The 24,906-nt window shown below is 34.3% G+C and overlaps 1 protein-coding gene across 3 annotated transcripts in view; it reads left to right on the top strand.

Moving 5' to 3' along the window:
* ANKRD28 (ankyrin repeat domain 28) overlaps positions 1–24,906 on the top strand; it is a 153,007-nt gene that overhangs the window by 76,898 nt on the left and 51,203 nt on the right. For all 3 annotated transcript variants that reach the window (XM_016140229.2, XM_016140232.2, XM_016140231.2), the window contains exons 4-6: positions 13,528–13,598; positions 19,085–19,285; positions 20,594–20,681. In XM_016140229.2, the coding sequence (XP_015995715.2) occupies positions 13,528–13,598; positions 19,085–19,285; positions 20,594–20,681 (360 nt within the window). The remainder of the gene's footprint in view (positions 1–13,527; positions 13,599–19,084; positions 19,286–20,593; positions 20,682–24,906) is intronic.

The raw sequence follows: 24,906 nt of genomic DNA, 5'->3' as shown, positions 1-24,906 counted from the left end.
CCCTTGTGGAATATATGTCCTAATAAAGAAAAACAGGCTGTAAATACAAATAATTTTATAGTATGTTAGAAGGTGATAAGTGCTATAGCAAAATGAAAAAGTAGATCAGAATAATGGAGTGAGATGAACATTATATAGTGTAGGGCATTATTTATATAGAGTATTCATAGTAAGCCTCATTGACCACAGAGTTACTAAGAGATGATTATGTTTCTCCAAGGGGGAGGCAATGGTGGCTTGGTCCAAAAACAGCAGTGGAGATAGTAAAAAGTGGTATGATGATAGATTTATTTTGAAAGTTAGGCCAGCAAGTTTTGTCTTAAATAGCTTTATCTAATTCTATCTGAGGGTCTGTAGAACACATTTTAGGGAACTGTACTTTTATTTTTTAATTTCTTCTAAATTTTTAATTTCTTCTAAACTGTTTAAGACTTTACAATATGAAATAATGGTATAGCCATCTTTTATAGAATAGCTCCTATTGTGGTCAAGTTTAGGACTACAGGACTACTGCTTATAGTCCTAAAACAGACAGTCAAACATTGCTTAGAAATATTTTTGTTGTAGCCAGATTATTATAAATGATATTTACTAAGAAAGGATGCATTTGAATTTTGCTTGAAAGGATGTGTTTGAATTTTGCTTGTGTTGCCAGATTGCACAGATACATGCCTAATGCAATTGAAAAAATAGTATTATTCCTTTGATATTTGGGAGGAGCACTGAGAAAAATTTTGAATGATCATACTGAATAGTAGCCTAAACAGAATTTTGCCATTATTAATTCATAAAATGATTCCAATCTGGTTTTTATAACAAATTGCATGATGATATAGAATTATATATATATGGACTTGATAAATTTGTTCATGAATAACTTCATCACTGATGCACTTCTCTAAAGATGTCTGTTCCTCTGTGTATGCTAGTTCACTGGTTTTCAGCTAAAATTTACTAAAGCTAAGAACTGAGGAGGGTCAAGAGAAAAATAGTATTTCTTCTTAATTGAGGCATCTTCTGCTTTAATCATGAATTAATGGGATACAGGTCTGTATATGGAATTTTTTTTAACAAACAGTGTCCAAGAACCAGTTTCCTGTTTTTTTTTGTTGTTGTTGTTGTTGTTGTTGTTAAAAAATAGCTATCTAGAAACAGTACTTCCAATTCATTTAATGTCTAGGACTTCGAGTAAAAACTCTACTGCTGTATTTTTTCATTTTAACTCAGAATTCTGTCATTTACTTTCATTTTTAACAGAAAGATTTTACGACTTAATATGGAGGGTTTTCCCCTCATTTTGAATTTTTATACCTAAAAGAAACTTTTCAAATGTTCAAAGTTTGACTTATTTAATGTGAATGTTTGCCTTGGGGATTTTTAGTTAGAGAAGGTTGACGTCCTGGTAGTTGTATGATGGTATATGAGCTTTATGAGTGTGATAGGCTCAGATGTCAGCTTTGAAATAAACATTTTAGAGAAAGCGTAATTTCTTTTGAATCATTCAAATAAAAATCATGTATAAAATAAACCATTATACATGTATTAAAGCCATTTCAAACCTTTGAAAAAGTCTTTCAATGTTGTATTTTACATTTCATGAGTAGCTCATGTAGCTATTTTTAAAAGGAGAAATAAAGTTCTAAATTCATTTACAATTCTCAGAATTTAAAAATTAAGTTTTTACTTGTCATTCTCTCTCTACTAGAGTATAAACTCCTATAAGGCAAGGATCTAGTTGGCTTCGCTTCCTAACATATGTATTCCCAGTGCCTAGAATACCGTTGAATACATAAGAGGTTTTGAGTGACTACTTGTTGAATGAATGTATGATTATAGCAATGTCTCCTTTTCAAAAATTTGTTCACATTTTGGTCTCAGTTTCTCAAGTTTTTAGTGGAAGTAAAAATGGGAGAGGTGGGCATGAGAAGAGTAGGGTTGGAAGGGATTGGGTAAGTGGAAAAGGAAAGAAGGCAAATGATTCCTTTCCTTTGAATGCAAATTAAATTCTTTCTTAGACTTCATTTCTCTTTAGACTATCTCTTTAGGCTCTAACTGACTTGGATTTGGAGTAAAAAGAGCTGAAAAGAAATCCAAGCGTAGATTTCTAAACTAGAACCTCAGTTTTCTATTTAAAAATGAAAAATAAACCAGGCTCTGTGTTGCCATGCGAGGCATAGCAGATAGTGAATGTTAAAGAACATGGGTTCTGTGGCCAGACAGATTTGGATGCAAATCCTGGCCCCACCTCTTACCACCTTGTGAACTTTGGGAAGTTATTCAATTGCTCAACAAATTGTAGGCCCTGTCCACCTCTCCCCTCCCCCACGACACCAAAAAAAACAGCCTTTAAAGCTATACATAAGTGTCTTCCTTAACAAGGCCCCCAGTAGCTGAGCAAATAACAAAGGTTTGTGTAATTCATGGATAACAGTGCTCTAACAAGAAGATAGGGCGTAATCAGGGATGTGTTTCTAACTTTTAAAGTTGACGCTATACAGGATGATTGCCATGGCCTACTATAAAAATACTCCTTTACATAATTGAAGACCTGTAGAGTATCTTTATGTATATGAAATTGCTCATGTTGATTTTTATAAAAATAATAATTTTAAAATATTTCAGTTTGTTATATCAATTTGAAATTCTCTTTGAAATAAGAAATCTGAACAAACCATTTATTAGTAAGGAGATTGAGTCTATAATCAAAAACCTCCCAACAAAATAAAAGTCTAGGACATGGCTTCACTGGTGAATTCCACCAGATTTTAAAGAAAATACTAATTCTTCCTCATACTCTTCCAAAAAAAATAGAAGAAGAAGGAGCACTTACAAACTGCTTTTTTACAAGGTCAGCATTGTCCTAATAACGAAACCACTCAAAGACACTACAAGAAAAGAAAATTGTAGGCCAGTAATGATGAATACAGATGCAAAGATCCTCAAAAAATATTAGCAAACTGAATTTAGCAGTACACTAAAAAAACCATACACCATGATCGAGTGGAATTTATTCCAGGGATGCAAAAACGGGTTAAACATCCACAAATCAATCAGTGCAATACACCACATTAACAAAATGAAGAATAAAGATCACATGATCATCTCAATAGATACAGAAAAAGCACTTGACAAAATTCAACATCTGTTTCATAATAAAAACTCACAACAAATGAGGATAGAGGGAACATAACACAATAAAGGCCATATACAAGAAGCCCACAGCTAATATACTCCAAGTTAAAAAGCTGAAAACTTTTTCTCTAAAATCAGTAACATGCCCACTGTCATCGCTTTTATTCAACATAGTTCTAGAGGTGCTAGCCAGAACAGTTGGTCAAGACAAAGATATTAAAGGTGTTCAAATTGGAAAGGAAGAAGCAAAACTGTTTCTATTTGCAGATAACATGATATTTATACACACACACACACACACACGTGTGTGTGTGTGTGTGTGTGTGTGTGTGTGTATATAAATGTGAAGACATCACCAAAAACCTGTGAGAACTAATAAATTCGGTAAAGTTGGCAGGATACAAAATCAACACAAAAAAATAAGTTGCATTTCTATATACTAATAACAAACTATCAGAAAGAAATTAAGAAAACAGTATCATTTATAATTGCATCAAAAAGTAAAATAGGAATAAATTTAATCAAGGAGGTGAAAGAACTGTATGAAATCTGCAAGACACTGATGAAAAATATTTTAAAAGACAAATAAATGAAAAAATATTTCATGCTCATTGATTGGAAGAATTAACATTGTTAAAAGGTCTATGCTACTCAAAGCAGTCTATGGATTCAGTGCAATTCTTGTCAAAACTCCAGTGGCATTTTTCATAGAAATAGAAGAAACAATCCTGAAGTTTGTGTGGACCCACAAAGATCCCAAAGAGACAAAACAATCTTCAAAAAGAGCAACAAAACTGGAATGTCATGCCTCCTGATATCAAACTATGTTCTAAACCTGTAGTAACCCAAGCAGTATGGTTTTGGCATAAATACAGACATGTGGATCACTAGAAGTAAAAAAGAGCCCAGAAATAAACCCACAGTTATATTGTCAATTTATGACAAAGGAGCCAAGAATATACAATGGGAAAAGGACAGTTTCTTCAATAAATGGTGCTGGGAAAACTGGACAATTACTTACAAAAGAATGAAAATGGACCACTGTCTTACCCCATATACAGAAATCAATTAAAAATGAATTAAAGGCTTGAACATTAAGACATTAAATCATAAAACTCCTAGAAGAAAACATAAGGGGGTAATAATCATTTTGGATTTGACACCAAAAACAAAAGTAACAAATGCAGAAATTACAAGCAGAACTACATCAAACTAAAAAGCTTCTGAACAGCAAGAGAAAGCAATAAAATGAAAGGCAATCTACAGAATGGGAGAAAATATTTACAAACCATTTATCTGATATGGGGTTGATATACAAAAAATATAAAGAACTCATACCACTCAGTAGCAAGATTTAAAAATCTGATTAAAAATTGGGCAAAGGAAACAAACATTTTTAAAAGAAGACATAAATATGGCCAACAGGTACATGAAAAATTGTTCAGTATCACTAATCATCAGGGAGATGCAAAGCAAAACCACAATAAGATATCACCTCACACTTGTTAAAATGGCTGTGATAAAAAAGACAAGAGATAGCTAGTATTGTCTTGGGTGTGGAGAAAAGGAAACACAGAAATTCTTGTGCACTGTTGGTGGAAATGTAAATTGGTACAGCCCTCATAGAAAACAGTATAGAAATTCCTCAAAAAATTAAAAATGGAACTACCATATGATCCAGCAATTCCACTTCTGGGTATATATCCAAGGAAATGAAATCACAATCTCAAAGAGATAAACTCTCATGTTTATTGCAGCATTATTCACAATAGTCAAAACATGAAAACAACCTAAGTGTCTGTCAACAGATGGATAAAGATGTGTCTTATGCATACATGTGTGTGCTCACACATGTGCATGCACACAATCATCAGAATATTCAGCCATAAAAAGGAAGTCATGCCATTTACAACAATTTATAACAACATGGGTGAAACTGGAGGAAGACATTACGCTAGGGAAGTAAGCCAGACAGAGAAAAATAATGCATGATCTCACTTTTATGTGGTATCTAAAGAAACCAAACGCATAGAAACAGAACAGATTAGTGGTTACTAGAGGTGGAGAGTGGTGCGGGAGAGGGAAGAGGGGTAAAGGGATGGGTCAAGAGCTACAGACATCCAGTTATAAAATAAAAATAAGCTCCAGGAATGTAATGCAACATGGTGACAATAGTTAACAATGCTGTATTGTATATTTGAAAGTTACTAAGTGAATAGGTAATTAAGGTCTCATCACAAGAAAAATACAGTTTTAACATGTGAGATGATGTATGTTAATTAAGCTTACTGTAATCATTTTGTAATATATACATATGTCATATTATGCTGTACACCTAAAACTGATAGTGTTATATGTCAGTTATACCTCAGTAACACTGGGGAGAAGGAGAATTATATTACTCAGAATAGTAGTCTTCAAACATACGTAGATTCTTAAGGATTTGTAGTGGTGCTTCAGGGTTTCTACGTAAATTTGATTTGAATGCCATGGTTGTTGAGACCCAAGTTATAAATTAGAATTGAAACTAAGTGTTTGACCTGATCAATTCTCTAGGTAAAAAAGAGAATTTAAGTGCATGGAGATAAAAAATAAGCAACAAATTAAACTAAAACTAATTTTTTCTGAGTTAGTGTTGAAAATAATGTAGTAGGAAAGTTTAGGGGAGATTGCTTTTGCCCTTCATGTTAATTTCCAGTGATATGTTATATTAGGTTAACCTTAAGAAAATTAAGTAAGCAATGCGAAATAATTTCCATATAGTTCTAGCATTATACAAAAGTCACGATATGTTTTAATAAGAGCACACAATAAATTACTGTAATTTTCCATTACAAAAACTGCTTTGGTGTCCATGGCAAGGTTATATATTCCTAAAATATTTCTCTAAAATGAAAAATGAAGACTATAAAAAGGTTGAGATCATTCGATAGAGCCATGTTCTCTCATGTTTATGTTTCATGTTCTGATTGTTTTCTGATTTCATATGTTGAGAAACTAGAGAATAACCTTTCCTAATTTGTAAATTTTACTCTTGTGTTTTCATTGTCAGGAATTATGAATTTACATTCTGTTTTATAATCATAATTCCTACCATTTACACACAGTCTTTATCCATAGTTTCTATATTTCCAAGTTTTTTATTTTGCTATATCACTCGGTTGAATGACATCACCAAGTAGTTTTTATTTTTATAGTTTCAGTTTGAGCTCATGGATGTCATATTTCCTGGTATCTTATTTATTTGGGACTTTTTTATTCAACTGAAGGGTAGATTGGCTAGTAATAAAAATCTCGATTAATGATTTTTCTTTCCAACTTTGTAGATGTTACTCTACTGTCTTCGAGCATTGAGTGAAAGTCTTGGATCGAGCTCTTCTCTGTTTACCATTTCCATCCCCCATATCATCCTCTACCACCATGGTCATTTCTCTTCTGCTTGGATGCCTGTAGGATTCAATTCTTTATTCCTGAAATTTAGTAGTGACTTCATCAGGCTTTATCTGTTGGTTATTTTTGCTGGGACATAGTGTCGATTTGCACTTTTAGTTATGAAATTCAGATTTGTATCTTCCATTAAATCTTCGAATAACTTATTTCCATATGTTTTTCTATCAAGTAATTTTTCTACGTGTTTTTGTACTAAGTTTGATCTCCATCTCTATTTATCTGCTTTTCTCTGATTGTAGTTTTGTCTTTTTCATTTAGTTTTAGGTTGTTTCCTTATACCTGTTTTTCATTCACTCAACAAATATTTAATGAGCCGGTCTGTGTATCAGGGACTATTCTAGGTGCTGTGGGTAGAGCAGGGGATAAAATAGATGAGGTCCCAGTCTTTGTGGAGCTTTTGAGATAGTAACAAGTTAATATATATAGTTTGTCTTATATTGATAATTGCTATGAAAAAATTAAAAGAATAGTATGTTGGGTGGGGTCAGTTGGTTTTATATTGGGTGTTCAGGAAAGGATTCAATGATAATATGACATTTGAGGAGAAAACTGAAGAAAATGAGGAAGCAAACTTTGTATACCATGCAGATATTTGGAGGAAATTGAAAGAACAGCAAGAACAAATGCATGAGGTGATAGCATGTTTGGAGGCAGATGAAAAGAGCAGTAGGAGATGATGTAAGTGGTGGCAAGTTTCCAGATCTTGTGTGGCCTTTTAGGTTATGGTAAAGAGTTGATTTGGCCCTAAAAGTGATATAAAAAAACAAATGGAGAGTTTCAAGTGGAGTGACATGTTTTTTAAAGATTCACTCTTGCTGTGGCTTCAAATTTTTGGCTGTGTTTTAAGTTATGTTTATTCTCCTTTTTTGTTGTTTCTGGGCTTTTATCTTAATTGTTTTATTTTCCTTTTTTCTTTCCTCAATTCTGCCAATTCTCTTATCTTTGCATTGTCTTACCCCTTTCTTGGAACTCTTCTCTGAGGTTTCTGTTTCAAAGCTTGATTTCTTTGAAGTTGTGTATGGATAAGTATGCATATTCATCCTCTCCTTTCTTGGGATAATTTCTTTCAAATATACCTATTAACTGTATTTTGTTCGGTTTATTCTGTGCTCCTGTATTCTTGTTCTAGTCCAGTGCTATATCCTTTCAAGTTCTTAGATATTTTTGAGGAATATGGTTCTCTCTAGAACAGCTATTTGTTAAAGGATAAAGTAGGGAGGGGCAAAAAGTGAGCATCAGTTAGTTTTGTTTCTTCAAATAGCTCTCAAACCAAATGTGTCTTCTTTCATTGCTAGCAGTGGACTCTGACTTGGCAGCTCCTTAGATCACAGGTTCTTAGGTAGTGATCTGTTGGTGATTGGCTCTTACCCTCCATCTCCAACTGGGTTAAAAATAATAAAGATGTCTGCTTGGCCCTCCTCTAGCACTGCTCCCACCTTATAGAGTTAGAGTTCTATATGAAGCTTCTTCCATGGGTAACCCATATAGTTCTAGATCATTTAAAAAGTTGTTAGATAGAGATTCTAGGACATATACAGCAGAGAAAAAGGGACAAATGGACACACACACAAGCACATACTCTTTCAAGACTCAGCAGTTTTTTTAGGATCTGAAGAACCTTTACTTGGCTCGGTGCATTTTGGTATAGATGTCACTGTATTTGGTAGGAATTGATAGTTTGACTTGTGGTAACTGTTTTCTTGTTATATTGAAGATGATCTACATTTTCTTTTATATTTGGGGAATTTTTTTTAAGAGTAATACTATTTAACTGAAAGTTCAGAATGAAAGTGATTGGAAATAAAATATTTATACGCGATGCAACTCTGAGATCTGTGGATGAGGGAAATTATTTTTGACATGTTGCATGTAATCAAACCAGTGAATCTTTCTATAGAATTTACAGTAACACTAGAGTCTAGTAGAATTAATTTCACATTTATTATTGAATGGTATGAAATAAGAGGAAACAATGATTGCTTATTTTATCTCAAATACTATGCTACATTTAGCTTTTTCATTATTTTATCCTCTTTAGTTTAAAGGTATTGTTACAGGTAAGTAAACTAAAACATTTAGAGATTTATGGCCGAAAGTTGTACTATTAATTAAAGCTAGAGCCAGCATCCAGACCTAGGCAGTCTGACTATTAGAGTCCATATTCTGAATTCTGTTATAATCTGAACCACTCTTCTTCTTCTCTACATTCTACCCCCACCCCAGCATTTAGTAAAATTTATGTAGGCAGAGACTTTTATAGATCTGTTCTAGGCCTTTCTCCTTGGCTTTTATGTTTTAAGGACGAAATTTTCTGGCTACCTAAGTATAGAGTTATGGGAGTTATTTATTTAATGTTTATACAGGCATACTTTGGAGATATTGCAGGTTTGATTTTAGTCTGCAATAAATATTGCAATAAAGCGAGTCATAATCTTTTTGCTGGTGGAAGGTCTTGCCTTCAATTTGTAAAAAAACACAACACCTGTGAAACACAGTAAAGCTAAGTGCAATGAAACAAGATATGCCTGTATTTAAAACCATAGGTTTAGCAGTACCTCAAACTGTTTCCAGCATATAGTATTAGGTGATTAAATGGCTGTATTATATAAGGCATTAGTCAAAAATTCATTTGATTGGTCATTTATAGAAAATATAGTCCTCAATAAGGAAATGGAAATATTATAATGCTGTTATTAGGAAATAGACCTAAAGTATGTGACCCTTGAAAGCCTGCAATGCCGGTGTATTAGTTTGTTATAGGGCTGTCATAACAAAGTACAAGTCGAGTGACCTAACAGAAATTTATCTTCTCAGTTTTGGGGTCTAGAAGTCCAAGATGAAGATGTTGGCAGCGTTGGTTCCTTCTGAAGGCCATGAGGAAAGGATCTGTTCTAGGCCTTTCTTCTTGGCTTATAGGTGACCACCTTCTCCTTGTGTTGTCTGTCTGTACATGTCCCTGTTCAAATTTCTTCTATTTATAAGGATACCAGTCATTTCATTAGTTTCCATGTTAATGACCTCATTTTAACTTATTTACTTCTGTAAACACTCTTTCTCCAAATAAGGTTCCATTCTGAGGGGCTGGGTTTAGGACTTCAACATACGAATTGGGGAGCATCGGGCACAGTTCAACTCACAATAGCTGGTGTTCATAACATTCTCTTAAATGATACAGTACAGCAGCTGTTTCATTTTGTTCCCAGCATTATAGGTAGAAGTGTAATTACCTTTTTGCTCATTTCACTCCTTACCCGAGAACAGAATCTGAAGCCTTTGCTCCTGCTTTTTGTAGGCAGCCAAAGGAGAGCATTATTTCCAGTTTGGGAAGAGTAGAGAAAGTACTTGGCTCCTGGCCCAGTTTACTGACTGTGGGCTTGTGGACTATCTCCACTGTGCCTTAAAAGCAGGGAAGAGAACTGTTCTCTGCAAATAGAAGTATTAGAAAATTATTAATGGGACTGTTTATAATTATTGCAAACATATCTAGAATAGAAATAACTTTAATAATATCAACTACCAAGTACTTATCCTAGATCAGAGGTTGGCAGACTTTTAATGTAAAGGGCCTTATAGACACTGCTAACTGCTCAACTCCTTTAATGTGAAAGCTTTGTTACTTAACACTTAAATGGTGTATCTGTGTTGCAGTAAAGGTTTTTTACAAAATAGGTTGCTGGCAGCCTTTGGGCAAGAATTTGAAGACTTTTGACATAGGTCATAAAGATACTACCTCATTTATTTAATGCTAAAGTACAGCAAGGTATTTACTAAGTATGAAATAATTCTGAGTTTTTCAAAATAGGATAGAATGTTATAACTGTAAATAGACCATAAAGATTATAGCACAGCCCTTATTTTACTGATAACTGAGATTCAAAAATCACGAATTTGCAGAGCTTGGTGACTGATTCGATTAGGGAGAAAGCCAGTGGGTGACAAGAATGAGACCTAGAGTCAAATGGGAGACTCCTGATTTGAGTGCTTGACTTGTAGAACTTCCTACAGTTGTTTCAATCCGAGGCCCATCCTCTCTAATCCAACACACAACACACACACACATACACACACAGGAGGCAGGGATTATGATTAACAAATGAAGCTCTAGGCTACAGGGAACAGCCCCAGATCACACAGCCTATTGGTTACAGAGTCATTATTAGCTCACAGGTACTGCTCTTGGGCTCCTTCTGCTAATCCCTGACTGTCTCAACATCCAAACCTCTCTTCAGCTGCATTGCTGTCTAGACCCCAGAGTAAACTGATGTAAGTAAATCAGATTTTTTATTTTTTTGAATTACTTTCTGGTTTATCTTCAAATGACCTAGGCATTTGTCTAATTTTGGAACTCTTACCTTAAATAACCTTTTTCCTTAAAAAACTATCATTTCAGAATATATTTTTCTATATATGAATTCTTAAATGTAAAGATTGGGTTAGTGGAAGCTAGTTATCTGGATTTTTTAATATAATCTAACTGTAATATCAAAGGGATACTGCCTATTTGATCCTGTAGTTGATCTTTGCTTGGTTTCTTTTTGCTTTTAACATATCAGAAATCTAATCTTTACTCTGGAAAGGCGAATCCAAATTCAGATATCTCATGTGGCATATGTTCTGGCTGTAAATCTTAAGGAAAAGTTCACTTGATACACATGGATTTGTGGGAGAAGGGGAGTCTAGTATAAAAAGTATTTGATTATTCAATTGGGCATAACTATCTTGGGTTTAATGAGATGTACCTCTAGCATCTAAGAGGTATTCCATAAATGCTGGTTTGCAATAGTCATCATTGGCATCATCCTTAAATTGCTTCCTTTATTGTCTTCAGTTTCTCAATAGTGCTTTTTCCTACCACAATGTCTCCCAGTAACCTAACTTCAAAAACTGCTGTTGTATATTCTTTTCTGTTTTAATGACTAGGAAATAGTAAAGAAATTAATCTTAGTGACTTATGGTCATCATATAAACCACAAATACTATGCTCTGTATAGAGCACATGATGATGCCACCAGAGCTGTTAATTTGGTTTTATTTATCTCTGCGAAGACATTTTGTGTCTTAAGTGGATATCAGGCCTCATTCTTCTCTACCTTTGTCCAGGGTACTTGTCTCTTCTGAGTGCCTGTGTCACTACCCTTCAGCCCTTAATGCCAGGACTTGTCCTTCTACCAGGCATGTTAAATACAAAATTGTAGAAAGAGATATAGTGATAGAGAACCATTGACGTTCAAAGCAGATAAATGGGAGAATGAAGGAACCTACCTTCTATATTGCTTCCTCACTATCTCTGGGGCTCCACCCTTCTAACCTGTAAACATTTCAAATGTTTGTACTATCTACATTCTACCTCTAAACAAAACAAACAATGGCATTATTGTGGTCAGGCAGTCTATATGTTTTAACCGTCTTTGACGGATAATTGTTCAAATGTTTATTATGTGAACAATCCACTCTCTCTGGCTCGTTCTTTATTTTGCTGACTCCCTTTCTCCTAAAGCCTAATTGAGCCATCTTGAAAGCTCATATTGGTGGTTGATTCTTTCATTGTCCTCACTGTCATTGCCCACAGACGGTTTGACGACTCTCAGAATTTCAGTTGCTGCATTTGTGGATGATTTCCTACACCTGTATTTCATTTCATTTTCTCTCACATTCAAGACTTATAAATCTACCTCTAATATACCTGTGCTATGTGTAGTAGGTACATTTATGACATGTTCATCTTTGTAACAAGGTTTTAGGGAGTCTGTTTTATAGATGATAAAATTTGGGTTCAGAGGGTTAAAATAATTAGGGACCCATAACTAGCTAGTAGTTACTAGATTCATAATTCAGAGTCACCGCACTTGATTATTCCCTGAGACCTCGCCCTTAAAACATAGAATGTAAATATCAGGAGGTCTGAATTCTAGCCTTGATTCTGCTATAGTTGACTTTGACTTAGAGCTATTCACTATACCTACATTTCATCATCTAGAAAATAAGGAAATTGGACTAGATATCTAAAGCCATTTCTCACGAGCCAGTTATGATTTTGGATATAAATCTAGGATTGCTTATAGTACAGGACCTGTCACCACTTCCTCTACACCTTTAAGAGCCAGGGCTGTTTCTCTCTACTTAGATATAGTGTGATTTTACAATGTGCTGCTTCTGTTTGATTGTGACTTAGGTACCAAATCAGTGAATTTTATGTAGGTGACAGATTTTTTTTCCCCCCTCAAATTATATAATACACTTTTTGTCTTACTAAATGTATGTCTATTCTAGTAAGGATAATTTTTGTCCATTAAGTCAATGATTTTTAAACTATCCATAGTTGATATAATAATAATAATAATTATTATTATTATTAATTATTATTGCTTCCCTAAACCTTTAGGTATAACCTGGAAAGACATCTGGGTTGGTTCATTTCTTTCTCAGTTTTTTTTCCTAAGTCTATAGCCATTGTATCCATTTTATATAATAACTTTATATTACCAATGTGTTTTTAATTGTCACTGGAGAACTGTTTTGGTATTATTGTGTTGTTTTATAACATGATACATTCATTAGTAAAGAAATATAATAAACACTTTGTAATGGTCTACATTTTATGTTTGAGTATTCTTATTCATTTATTTAAGAATTTGAGTTTTTAACATTCTAAAGTGGGGTCTCATTTTTACTTTGGATATGCTCTGTATAAAGGTGACTTTTCTAGCCCATATATGATGTTTCTTTTATTTTTAGTAAAAAGAGCTGATACCTTATTGGATAATCATATCAATTAAAAAAATAGTTTTGTTTTGTTATTAAAGGTAATTTATTATCAGAAAGTATAAAACAAAGTATTACTTTTTCAATTGTTTATCTAATTTGGACTATCATTATTATTTCGGTAGATTTACTTTAAAATTTTTATGCAAAATATTTCAATTTATTTTTTTCTTCTTGTTGCAGGAGCTAGAGTTAATGCCAAAGACAGCAAATGGTTGACACCTTTACACAGAGCAGTTGCATCTTGTAGTGAGGTATGAAATTTCTCTTAGTAAATATATTGTATATAAAATCATTAAGTAGGCTTACCTGTGATCCCATATTCAAATTCTGTATTTTCAAAAGAAGGGAAGACAACTGAAAACGGAGAGTCTGAAGTAGCAGAGAGTAGAAGAACCCTCCTATACTTAATACAAGAAATTATTCTTCTCTTGTAAAATTGTCCTCAGGGGTTATCACTAAGGTGGTTCAGGTAGCCTAATAGACGTTGCAAAGGTTCTACTTGATTGTGTGTGATCAAGAAGCAGTCTCAGCAGTACATAATGATTATTGAAATATTGTTTAGGTAAACATTGAAATTAGTGTCAAAACATCACTTGATGTCACATTTTACCAGTTCTAAATATATTACCTTAAAATATGTTAGGTGTCTTATGAGGAAGAACAGTTCCTATTTATAACCCTATATATTGTTTGCTCTTCAGATAACTGACATTGGGTAGGAACATTCTTTTTATGTTTTTCATATCTTATAGTCCTCATGACATCCTTGTAAGAGACATTTTAAAGAAACTAGTTAGTGATATTCCAGAAACCACTCAGCTCTTGAGTAACAGAAATGGGACAAAACCTGGACTCTCTTTTTTTCTGTCATTTTACTGCCTTTCTAAAATGTGTTGGGTGCTTTTAAAAAATGAATTGTGTCCAAAGCACCCCTAAACTTTAAAATATAAAAGTATGAGATCGTATAAATTAATGTTAACCCAGTTTTTCTGTAGTTATTAAAATTGGGAGAGACAAAAAAATGTAGTTATCGCTCCTCCCCATCATGGGACCAGGTAGTTATGGAGAAAGCAAGGAAACTCTAGTGCCTTAGGAGAATATTTCTACAAGAGAAACTGGGGGAACTCCTGTCTCTTCGATCTTTTTTGTTTTCCTCATTCTGTACTACATCTTGAACCCAGAACAAGGGTTGGGCAAGTGAAGAGAAGTAGAGGGGAAAAGTGACTGGGAAGGATTACAAACCCTGAAATGTGACAGGGTCAGGCTGTGAACCATAAACTCCTGGTTAGGAGAAGGAGGAAGGGAACAGTGGCTGCACATGAGCACACATTTAGCTGGGATCTGATCCATGGATGTACTGGCAGCTGATGAACTATGGAACTTAGATTTGGAGAAACTAGCTTCAGATAGCACTTGCCACTTTCTAGCTGTGTGGTCTTGGGCAAATCTGGGTGTTACCATGAAAACTAAGACATGTTAACTAAAACACTTTAAACTCTGAAATTCTGTGGTAATGTTATGAAGATTGTGGTTATCCCTCTTATAAAGAAGTTTCTTTAAATAAAGGCAGTTAAGGAAGAGGTAAACATTGCAACCTATTAATAAGATAGTCATTACCTATCTAGTTTTTAGTGTGAGTCTTGGGAATATGACTTAAAATTTGTGGGAGTTTTGCCAAATTAAATCATCAGAAAGAACACTTTGTATATTTGTAGAGATTATAAAACAGACCAAAAATTCTTAAAGATTTTTTTTATTTTACTTGATGTTAGAAGATTGTGTATTCTACCCAGAGACTGGTTAGATTGCCTGCTGATTTTAAAAAATTATATACTTAGCCTGAACTTAAGGGGAAGCTATAGAATAGAAAACAGTGATCCTAGTAAGTTCCTTATGTCTGCTTTTAGCCTAAAAATTACTGGTCTATGTAGTGGTATTACTCTTCTCAAGATTATGGGAAACAGCTATAAAATGAGACTATTTCATAAAAATAAAACTTCTGTAAAGGTTTGTTTTTCTTTTTAAAATAAAATCTCATAATTAGCCAAATTGCTAAGAAACCTTGTCAAGATTATCAGTTTTACCAGTGCACTTTTAATTACTCACATTACATCCTGAAAGCAAAAGAGAGCTTATACATATTTCATTTAACAGAAAAAATAACCAGAGGGGTATGTAAAACGCAAAATTTTAGGTAGCTCTTGGTTTATGTTTTTAAGATACCATGCAAGAAGTAAGCCCTACAGAAGATGACTGGAGTTATTTTCTAAATTTTCCGTAGGACATGCATAGCTAATACCATTGTAGATGCAAAGTTGGGCAGTTAATTCATCACACACGGTTGGTTATGCTTAGACCTTAATTCCCTCAGTGAACCTGGGTTGAGAAAGACTGCTTCAGATTAAATGTTCCCAGCTCGTCAACTCTCCTTCAGTGACGTAGTTTCCACACACCTGGTCTTTTTGGTTGGCAGCCATATCGTGTGTCCACCATTGATTTGTGACAATTGTTCCTCAGGTGTAGCCTAGAATTCAGCGCTCTTTAAGTGCTGAGTATTCTGAATAAATCGATTTCTGAGTGCTAAGGCTTTTTTTGTGTGTGTGTTTTTGTTTTTGTTTTTCCCTAAGAACTCACATTACCACTGGATCCTCTAAAGGATATACATTTATTTTTAACCTAACTCTAGGAATTACATATTAGTTTTATCAAGATAAGAGTTTAAATTATATTGTCTTGCAAGATATTAGCAGTCCATCTAAACATTCTATTTATTTGCAAATTTGTTAGTCCTTCTTTTTCCTGTGTCTGACTTCAATGGTAAAATTACTTAAAAGGTAGAGCCAAAACTTACTTTGTAGAAACTATTCTAGATTGACCCCAAGATGTGAATAAATGCTCTTTGGACATAATTATTTAACCTATTGCCATCACCCCATATTTCATAATTTTATTTAAATTGATATAATAGGATATTTACTCAGCTGGGTTTTTTTTTTTTTTAAGTCGAGGTACAGCATTTCTTACATGTATATGCCTTCTAATAATGGAAAAATTGGGATTAAGGTTACTCTGGTGATACTTGACATTAGTGAAACTGTATATACCCTTGATTATCCCTACATTACTTTCAAAACGCTTGTAATGTGCTGATAGTAGATGATCAAGAATTTTACTGGGATATGACTTCAGGCTCATTAGTTTGTAATTTCCAGAAATTCACCTGTTTTATTTATTGTCTCCAGTCTTTAGAGATTTCTTTAGTTTTCTCTGAATTTTTGAAGATCATTGCCTTGTTTGTGATATGACATGTGTTATTCCAACTAATAAATGGTGGCTATATTAGTCAGTTTGGGCTGCCATAATGAAATACCATAGACCAGGTAGCTTAAACAACAGAAATTTATTTTCTCAGTCCAGAGGCTAGAAGTCCCAGATCAAGGTCAGCGCAGTCAATTTCTAGTGAGGGTTCTCTTCCTAACTTTCAGACTCCCCCTCTTGTCTTCACATGGTGCAGAAAGATGGGGGCAAGAGGATATTTCTTTGTGTCTCTCTCTAAGGCTACCAGTCTTATTAGGTTAGGGGTCCTTCCTTTATGATCTCATATAACTTTAATTACCTTCTGAATATTCTGTCTCCAGATATAGTCACACTGAGGTTTAGGTCTTCAACATATGTATTGTGGGGTAACCCTATTCAGTCTGTAGCAGTGGACCCAAGATTTAAACTTTGATCTGTCTCAATTCTAGAGTTTTAGTCACTGTTAACAGCCTTCCTTAGGTGCCGTCTTACCTACCCTCACCTACCATAAACTGGATTTATTCTTGCTTTTCACTGAACCAAAGAATAGTTTTGATTTTTCTATTTGTACTAATGAAATGTAAATATTCCCCAGACTTTTCAAAAGCCTTAACGTATGCATTCCAGAGTGGGAATGAATAAGGCAAGCCTAGTGTGCTGTATTTGTCCAATTTATCCAATTGCAAATTCTTCAACTTGTTTTTAACTGTTTTCTTGCACATCAATTAACATACCTACAGACATCTCCCAGTACAGTGTTAGTTTTATTTCTCAAGTCACAATATACCCTTCTTAAGGATGAGGATGGAGAATCCTGATACTATTTGTACCTAGTTTTCCATAATTTTGAGTACATATCCTCTGTCCTTTTCCCCATATTCCATTTATAAATTGAAGTATAAGTTACAGCAAAATGCACAGATTTTGTGTGTACTCTTAAATTTTGGCAAATGTGTATGTATACCCATGTAACCTTTTTCTCAATCAAAATAGAGAAGATTTCCATCACTCCATCAGGTTCCCTCATGTCACTTTTCAGTCCGTCCTCTTGTCGCCAGAGGCAACCCATTTCTGATTCCTTTCACTATGGAGTAACTTTGCTTATTCTAGAACTTTATAAAAATGGAATTACGCAGTATGTACACTTATATCTTGACTTCTTTTGTTCAACATAACATTTTTGAAACTCGTTAATAATACCATGTAAGTAGTTCATTCCTTTTATTACTGAGTAATATTTCATTGTATTGATATACAACAGTCTGTTTATCATTTTCTTATTGATGGGCATTTGCTACTATAACATTCTTAGATGGGTCTTTTGAATTTCTCTTGGGTAAACAACTGGAGTAGAATTGTGGGATGATAGGGGAGGCCTCCATATATCTTTGATTAGCTGGCTGACTTCCTTAGATTGATAGATTACTATGCACCTCTCCAGTCTTTTGATACCCCTGTTAAATACCTGTTCTGTTTCCCATGTTTTTAACTGTTGATGACTTATTTCAAAGGCTTAAAGAGCTGCATGTGAATCACAGATAATAGTATTTTGTTTGCTCTTCCTTGCTACTTTGCATGATTATAATTGTTTTGTACTTCTGTATACTTTTCGTGTACATTAGTTTTTTTGCCCTATAGCAGACTTAAGATGAGTGGTGAACAGGTGATCCTCTCTTTACAGCTAAGAAAACTGAGGGTCAATTTTAATAGAGATAATTCTGTTCAGGTTCTGATCCATTTCATTTCATATGTAGCTTGTTGTTCAACTACCAAAGAGAGGATTACCACTGTTAGAAAAATTTTTTTTTAGTTCTCATTATATTACTTAATGTTGGTGGCATACCGGATTCTTTAGGATTTTACAATGAGATGTGTTGTGAAGTTTTCCTTGTGCTTCTAGGAGACGAATCTCTTTGGATAGTAAACTCATAAATTACCTTGTTAATGCCAACTTTCCTACCAGGTAGCATCGCAACAAAGACTTACTTTCTCTCTTTCTCTCCCTAATGAACTAGATCATAATGATTTTTCATTTTGTAAAATATAGTATTTGGGAAGTATATTTAAAATTTTTATATATATAATGGCAAAGCAGTAAATCTTAAAACTGTTTAAGTATAAATTAATTGCATCTCACCATCTAGAAAAATGAGATATAATGATTGTGTTTGAAGACTACTTATCAGCATTTTTTCTAGAACATTTTGATAGAGGTTATTATGCCTTTAATTGGAGAAAGAAAAAGAGAATGTTTTGTCCCAATGCATCTTGTATGGCTCTGAGTATTGCTTCTAGTTCAAAATATTTTGTTTGGGGAGGTAAATTTCTACTTGTTCATAGCAGGTTCTACCAGAACTGTTTTTATTTCCTTCATATACATAAAATTTCTAAAACTGTTAACTCATTTGTCTTTTATAAATTTTGTCTTCCTATGTTTTAGGAAGCAGTTCAGGTACTTTTGAAGCATTCTGCAGATGTTAATGCTCGAGACAAAAATTGGCAAACGCCATTACACATAGCTGCTGCTAATAAAGCCGTAAAGTGCGCTGAAGCTTTGGTACCTCTTCTGAGTAATGTAAACGTGTCTGATCGAGCAGGGAGAACTGCGTTACATCATGCAGCTTTCAGTGGACATGGTGAGGTAGGTGATATCCAATCCGACTCTCCCTGTGCCCTCCCACTACCCCCACCCTCACCCCAGTTATTAATGAACTTGCCTTTTTTAGCATTCATTAGTCCATTGTAAAAGCAAACAAAAATACTGATCTTGCTAATCTAGTCTAATTTTACTATGTAAGCTCTTAGACTTCTTTTTATGATAATTCATGATATAACTTTCTCAAATGTATACACTGATCAGATACAGCCCATGTACCTACTTGATTTTCATAGTCAGCCTAGAGAAACAAAGGAGAACACTGCCAACTATAACATAATGTGAAAACTGTGTTCTGTCATTGTGGAAAAAATAATCTGGGAAGACAGAGCAGTTTATTGTGCTCCCAGAAAGGTAGTAGCAAAGGAAGGTGGAGTTTAGAAAATATTTGCTTATAGTTTATTATCAACATTTAGTCAAGAATTTTTTGATGACAGACCATCAGAAGAAAACAATTTAAGAAAATGAGTATTTAATTATCTTAGACAATAGGCATTGCCTAATGTTAGGTGTTGTCACAGCAAAGAAGACGTAGAAGACTTAGAACAAAACACAGAGTTAGAAGAACCTTTGAGGCCAGCTTGTCTAGTCTTTCATTTTTGTTGTAGACACAGAAACTGAAAGAGGTAAAGACACATTCCCAGGATTCCATGGCTGAGAGCTAGTGGCTGCAGTGTTTATTTCCACTGTTCTTCTCTGCCTTTGAAACAAAGAATTTTTGCTTCCACTGTGGTTAAGATTACTGGACGCATCCCTTTAGGAAATCTGGAGTACCTTTTCCAATGGGGAAACTATTGCAAATATGGTTAGACGTGATAGAAATATTGTTCTTGGTACATTATGAGGTAAGTAAACTGCATTGACCTTCAGGTCTAATCATATTATGGATACTACTCTGTGTTTGAATTAAATTTAAGACACTTCACTTCTGGGATGAGAGTACAATTTGTATTTTAATATTACTTTGGGCTATAAAAAGGATTAAAACCTGTTTTTAGATATTTCACCTTTAGAGTTTCCAGAATTGTGCTTAGCTGTTCGTAAAATACCAGGACATAAAGTGGCATCTTAAAGGATACGACGCCTGACTTCAGTAACACCCGCTGCGAACTCTTTTTCATATTTTGTCCTCATTTATTATGTTAAAAAGGTTTTTAATATTTAGTATATAGCTCCTTTCTGTAAATGCAGAAATTCAGTGCCAGATAGATCGAGATGAGTATTCAACACCAGGGATATTTATGAACAGTTGTACTTCTGAATTTTGCGAAATCATGTTTATTATAATTCCAGATGGTCAAACTACTCTTGTCTAGAGGTGCCAATATTAATGCTTTTGACAAGAAAGACAGACGTGCTATCCATTGGGCCGCTTATATGGGTATGTACTTTTAAAATTTATTTATTTACATTATTCAGGAAAAGTTGTACATTTTAGTTCTTGTGTTTGGTGTCACATCTGTCTTTTAAGACTGTTAGAGGTTATACCATATCTGAGTTTGCTGCCCAAGTAGAACAAACCTGGTGGTGGGGAAGGTTTGCCAGAACAGTTGAGCATTGGGTGTAGTTCTCCTAAAAATTGTTTGAGATTCTGTTTACCTTTAAAGGAAGATGCAAGCCTGGGATACGTAATTTAGATTAGAGTTTCCTAAAAGCCCATTCTCCTACTGATTCTTGTTTTTATGGGACTATTAAGGTAGAAGTTATGAAGAAACATTAGGAAGCCTATTATTTTAGACAAGCTCTGGGATAAATAGGCATCATCATGTTTGAGTTCTACAACAGTAATTTCATAGAAAGAAACTGAGGCTTACAGTATACACTTTTCAGCTGTAACATGATATGTGTGTTCTTGGGAAAACCTTAGGATCTCCAAAATTGCACTCAAAAGCTTAACAGAGCTAATGAGAAAATGATCCTGGGGCAGACCGCCCAAATCCTGTGCAACTCTGTGACGAAAGCATTAACAAAAACATTAATTGGTTCTTGCAATAATTTGGACAGCCAGGCAGGAAGCAGATCAGCTTACCTCAGAATATTTCAAAATGGACAAAAGAGCAGAGTAGAAATGCTGTTCTGTGGGTGCTAAGAGCATGCAGGTAGTAGATCTCCAAGCTTAGAGGAAGACAACCTGCCACAAACCTTGCAAGTTCTGCAAGGCTAGGGCTGTACGTCTGAGAGGAAGCCATTGATATAGGCATTCATTTTTCAAGTTTCTTAAAATAGAACTGAAAGAACTTCTCCCTTTGCAGCCATGGAGCTCAGGGCTTTTTCTCCTGCTGGAGGATATGGTTCTGCTTTCCCTGTTCTGGCTCCTCTGGCTTAGGAAGAATCACAGAAGGACTGATATATCTGCTGTATAATACTTGTATCATTACCTGATTTACCCAGTCACACTACCTAATGACAAAGACATCTAGCTAGCCACCTTTCTTAAATAGGTATAACTTATCGTCACAACTCTCTGCTCTTGGTTTTGTCTTTTCCTATATCTCAGTTAAAAATAAAAAGATTAAAGGAAGATTTGATGGAAGGTTATTAATTTTAAATGCTATATAAAATTATAAAATAGGAAAATGTAAGAAAATAACCGGTTATCAATAACGTTAAGGTCCAGGAAAATCCTTTGCATATAGTATAAATAACCAAAAACAGTAGAATCCATCTTGAATTGCAAGTCTTACCTTTAGTGTGAGTGGAAAGGAAATCAAAAATGAAGGATTATATTCTCATCAGTTGGCCCCTATTTTGAAAGCCAAAAGCTAAAAATCTGGGCTCTTGATGTTTCTTTCACACCAAAGGTTTGTGCTTCTAGTTAGGTCATGGGCAATTTTTTTCCATTAATTGAAGGTAAAATCCAGACGCAAGTCTCCTATGGCATACTAAAGTTTCCTCCTCAAGCCTCCAGATTTCCCATATTTTACATCTTAGGAACTTCTCTGAATATTCTGGTGTAGTTTATTCTTCAAGAAAGCTTAGGGATAGCTGATCCATGTGATTTAAAACTATATATACATCCTATATTAAAGGGTTTACACATTAAGTAGAGTGCATCAGTCTTTTCCTCCAAAGAATTAAATTTGACTAAACAGCTGTTTTTATGAAATTGAAGTCCAGGGAATTTTATGGGTTATCTCTAATGGAGCTCCCAGGCTAACTGGGTGTGTGTATCTCATGGGCCCTTGGATGGCTTTGTTTTCTTTGATCCACTAAGTGTCACTTTTCAGGTCAGTTGTGGATTGAATTCTTTCTCTGTCTCTTCTTTCCTCTAAGCATGGAAAAAGAGGAATATTGACACATAGCTTTTAAAACTGTTTAGCTGTCCTAGCCATTCAGGATTAAAGAGAGTTAAACATGTGAAAGTAAGGAGCTCTTGGCTTATCTAATAGAGAAGCCTGAAGTCCAGGTCATTGTCACCTCTAGGTTATATTCAGAGAATCTGTCAATATTAGTTTAAGAAACATTAGGATTATATATAGTCATCTTATAATTTATTTCTTACTGGCTTTCTCGTTTGCCTTGGCCTTCTTTCCCAAGGTCGAGGCTCTCCTCACTTTTCTCTTAGGCTCTGCCTCTTATCCTAATGCTGTTACTGAAGCTCTGTCAGTGTTCCCCAGGCCCCACCTCTGTCTCTAAATAAATTGATCCTTTGCCACTCTCTACCCCCATTTTTGCTTCTACCGTGAGCCTTCATTTAAGATATCTTTTTCACATTCATCTTTGTATTGCTTTCAATACTTTTAGCAACATCCAGCCAAATTCTGCCTCAGATCACTTTACCATGATGACTTTAACAAAGAAGATACTGAATAAGTATTAATTACCTTGATTAGCACTCAGTACATTATTTCTTATGCTTATCTGTTCATTTTTTTCATCAGTGCATTTGAAATTTTTTCCTTTCATTTTCATAAAAATTTATAAATTCTAAGCATAGGTCATTTTACTTTTACACTTATAACAAAAGAAAAATGTAGAGAATTTTACAAATTCCTGAAGGATAGCACATTTATCAAGTTTGTATTGCATGGGTATAATTTTTTTAAAGGATGTTGTTATTCACTACAGAATTATGTATACCATGCATATCTAATGGATGCCATCTTCTAAAATACACCTAGATAAAATAAATCTAATCCTGTGTTGGTAGCATTATTCTAAAAGTTGACGGAGAAGACACACACATACTTGTTCTAGCTAGAACAGTATCACTAATTTCACTGTAGAACTTTCCTTTTTTTTTTTTTAAATGTCACTCCCAGTGTGGCTATGGAAAGGTCCCCTATTCATGTTTCCAGTAGTCTACTAAAGGAATTTATCCATATTTCTGAAATATGCTTGAATAAAATATTTGTCAATTTTAAAATTGTGAATTTGCCTTTTCTTAGGCTCCTTTTAAAATGGTGCCTTAATGGTGTTAGGAATAGTTCTACCAGGAATCAACTAGTTCATATACAGTTAATATCTCTGGCATTTACTTTGAATAATGTGTTGATTTTGAATTGTTTTTCCAGTATGTTTTTATTATGAGCCTTCTGGTCTTAAACATCAAGAGAACTTAGTTTCTTTTTAACATATTAGTGAATAATATGCATGTGCCCAGTTTGAAAAGCTGTGTTTGTATATGAGCCTCCTGGGTGTTTAAGTCCTGATTTTCACAGCAATACAATAAAACCTAGTAGCTGTCTTTCTAGAGCCATAGTTCAGAGGGTAACGTGTAGTAAGAGATCTTGTGTACCAGTTAATACTCTTATATGATAGTTGTGTTTAATTTGGCACCTAATGGTTTGATAGGTATTCTTTTGTTGTTATTTTCTAAAAATATCATAGATGTTTCTTTTTCTTACTATTGAGATGGGTAAAAAAAATAGCTGAAAGTATTCAGTTCAGTTGATAATTTATATATGTAAACAACTAAATCTGCTTGACTAAATCTCTTTGTGTATCTCGTAGTATCCTGGCCTAATTTTGTTAAGGGGGAGAGGTCCTGTGTTTGAAAGTCTCATTTTTATAGTTACTAACTTAATGAAAGATATAAAAAAAAAAAAACTTCCCTATGAAGGATATAAAAAACGAAATCATTGGCAGTTTATTTAATGTAACACATATTTATTGGGTGCCTATATTGTATATAAAATTGTTCTTGACCCCATGGAATATAGCAAGAAGTAGAACATAAGAGCATACAATATCTACCATTGAAGATGTATATTTGGGGAGCTAATACCTAAAGGTAATTAAAGAGTTAGCTAAGTAAAGGTTCAAGTTTAATAAACATCACAAGATATTATATGCTTGTTAGGTAGTATATGCAAGTACACGTTGCTTTTGGCTTATAAGACTTATAGGGAAGAAAGATGACTGGGTTGGTCAGGGAAAATGAAAACTGACATAGGCCTTCAAGGACTAGTAAGAGTGAGTGGAAAGAGACATCCAAGCAGAACATTCCATACAGCAAAGGAATCCCATGAACAAAGGCACCGAGGTGGGAAAGATAATGGGAAGAAAAGAAAGCACTGTATGATCTAATGTGATAAAAAGCAAGGAGCTCTAAGAGGAGAATTAGTAGTTCTGCCACCCTCCATGTACGGTTGGGTAGGGCAGAG

This window comes from Rousettus aegyptiacus, unplaced genomic scaffold, assembly GCF_014176215.1.
Source record: "Rousettus aegyptiacus isolate mRouAeg1 unplaced genomic scaffold, mRouAeg1.p scaffold_m13_p_4, whole genome shotgun sequence".
Taxonomy (NCBI): Eukaryota; Metazoa; Chordata; class Mammalia; order Chiroptera; family Pteropodidae; genus Rousettus; species Rousettus aegyptiacus.
The sequence above is the reverse complement of the archived record's forward strand: the minus strand, read 5'-3'. Positions and strand labels throughout refer to the sequence as shown.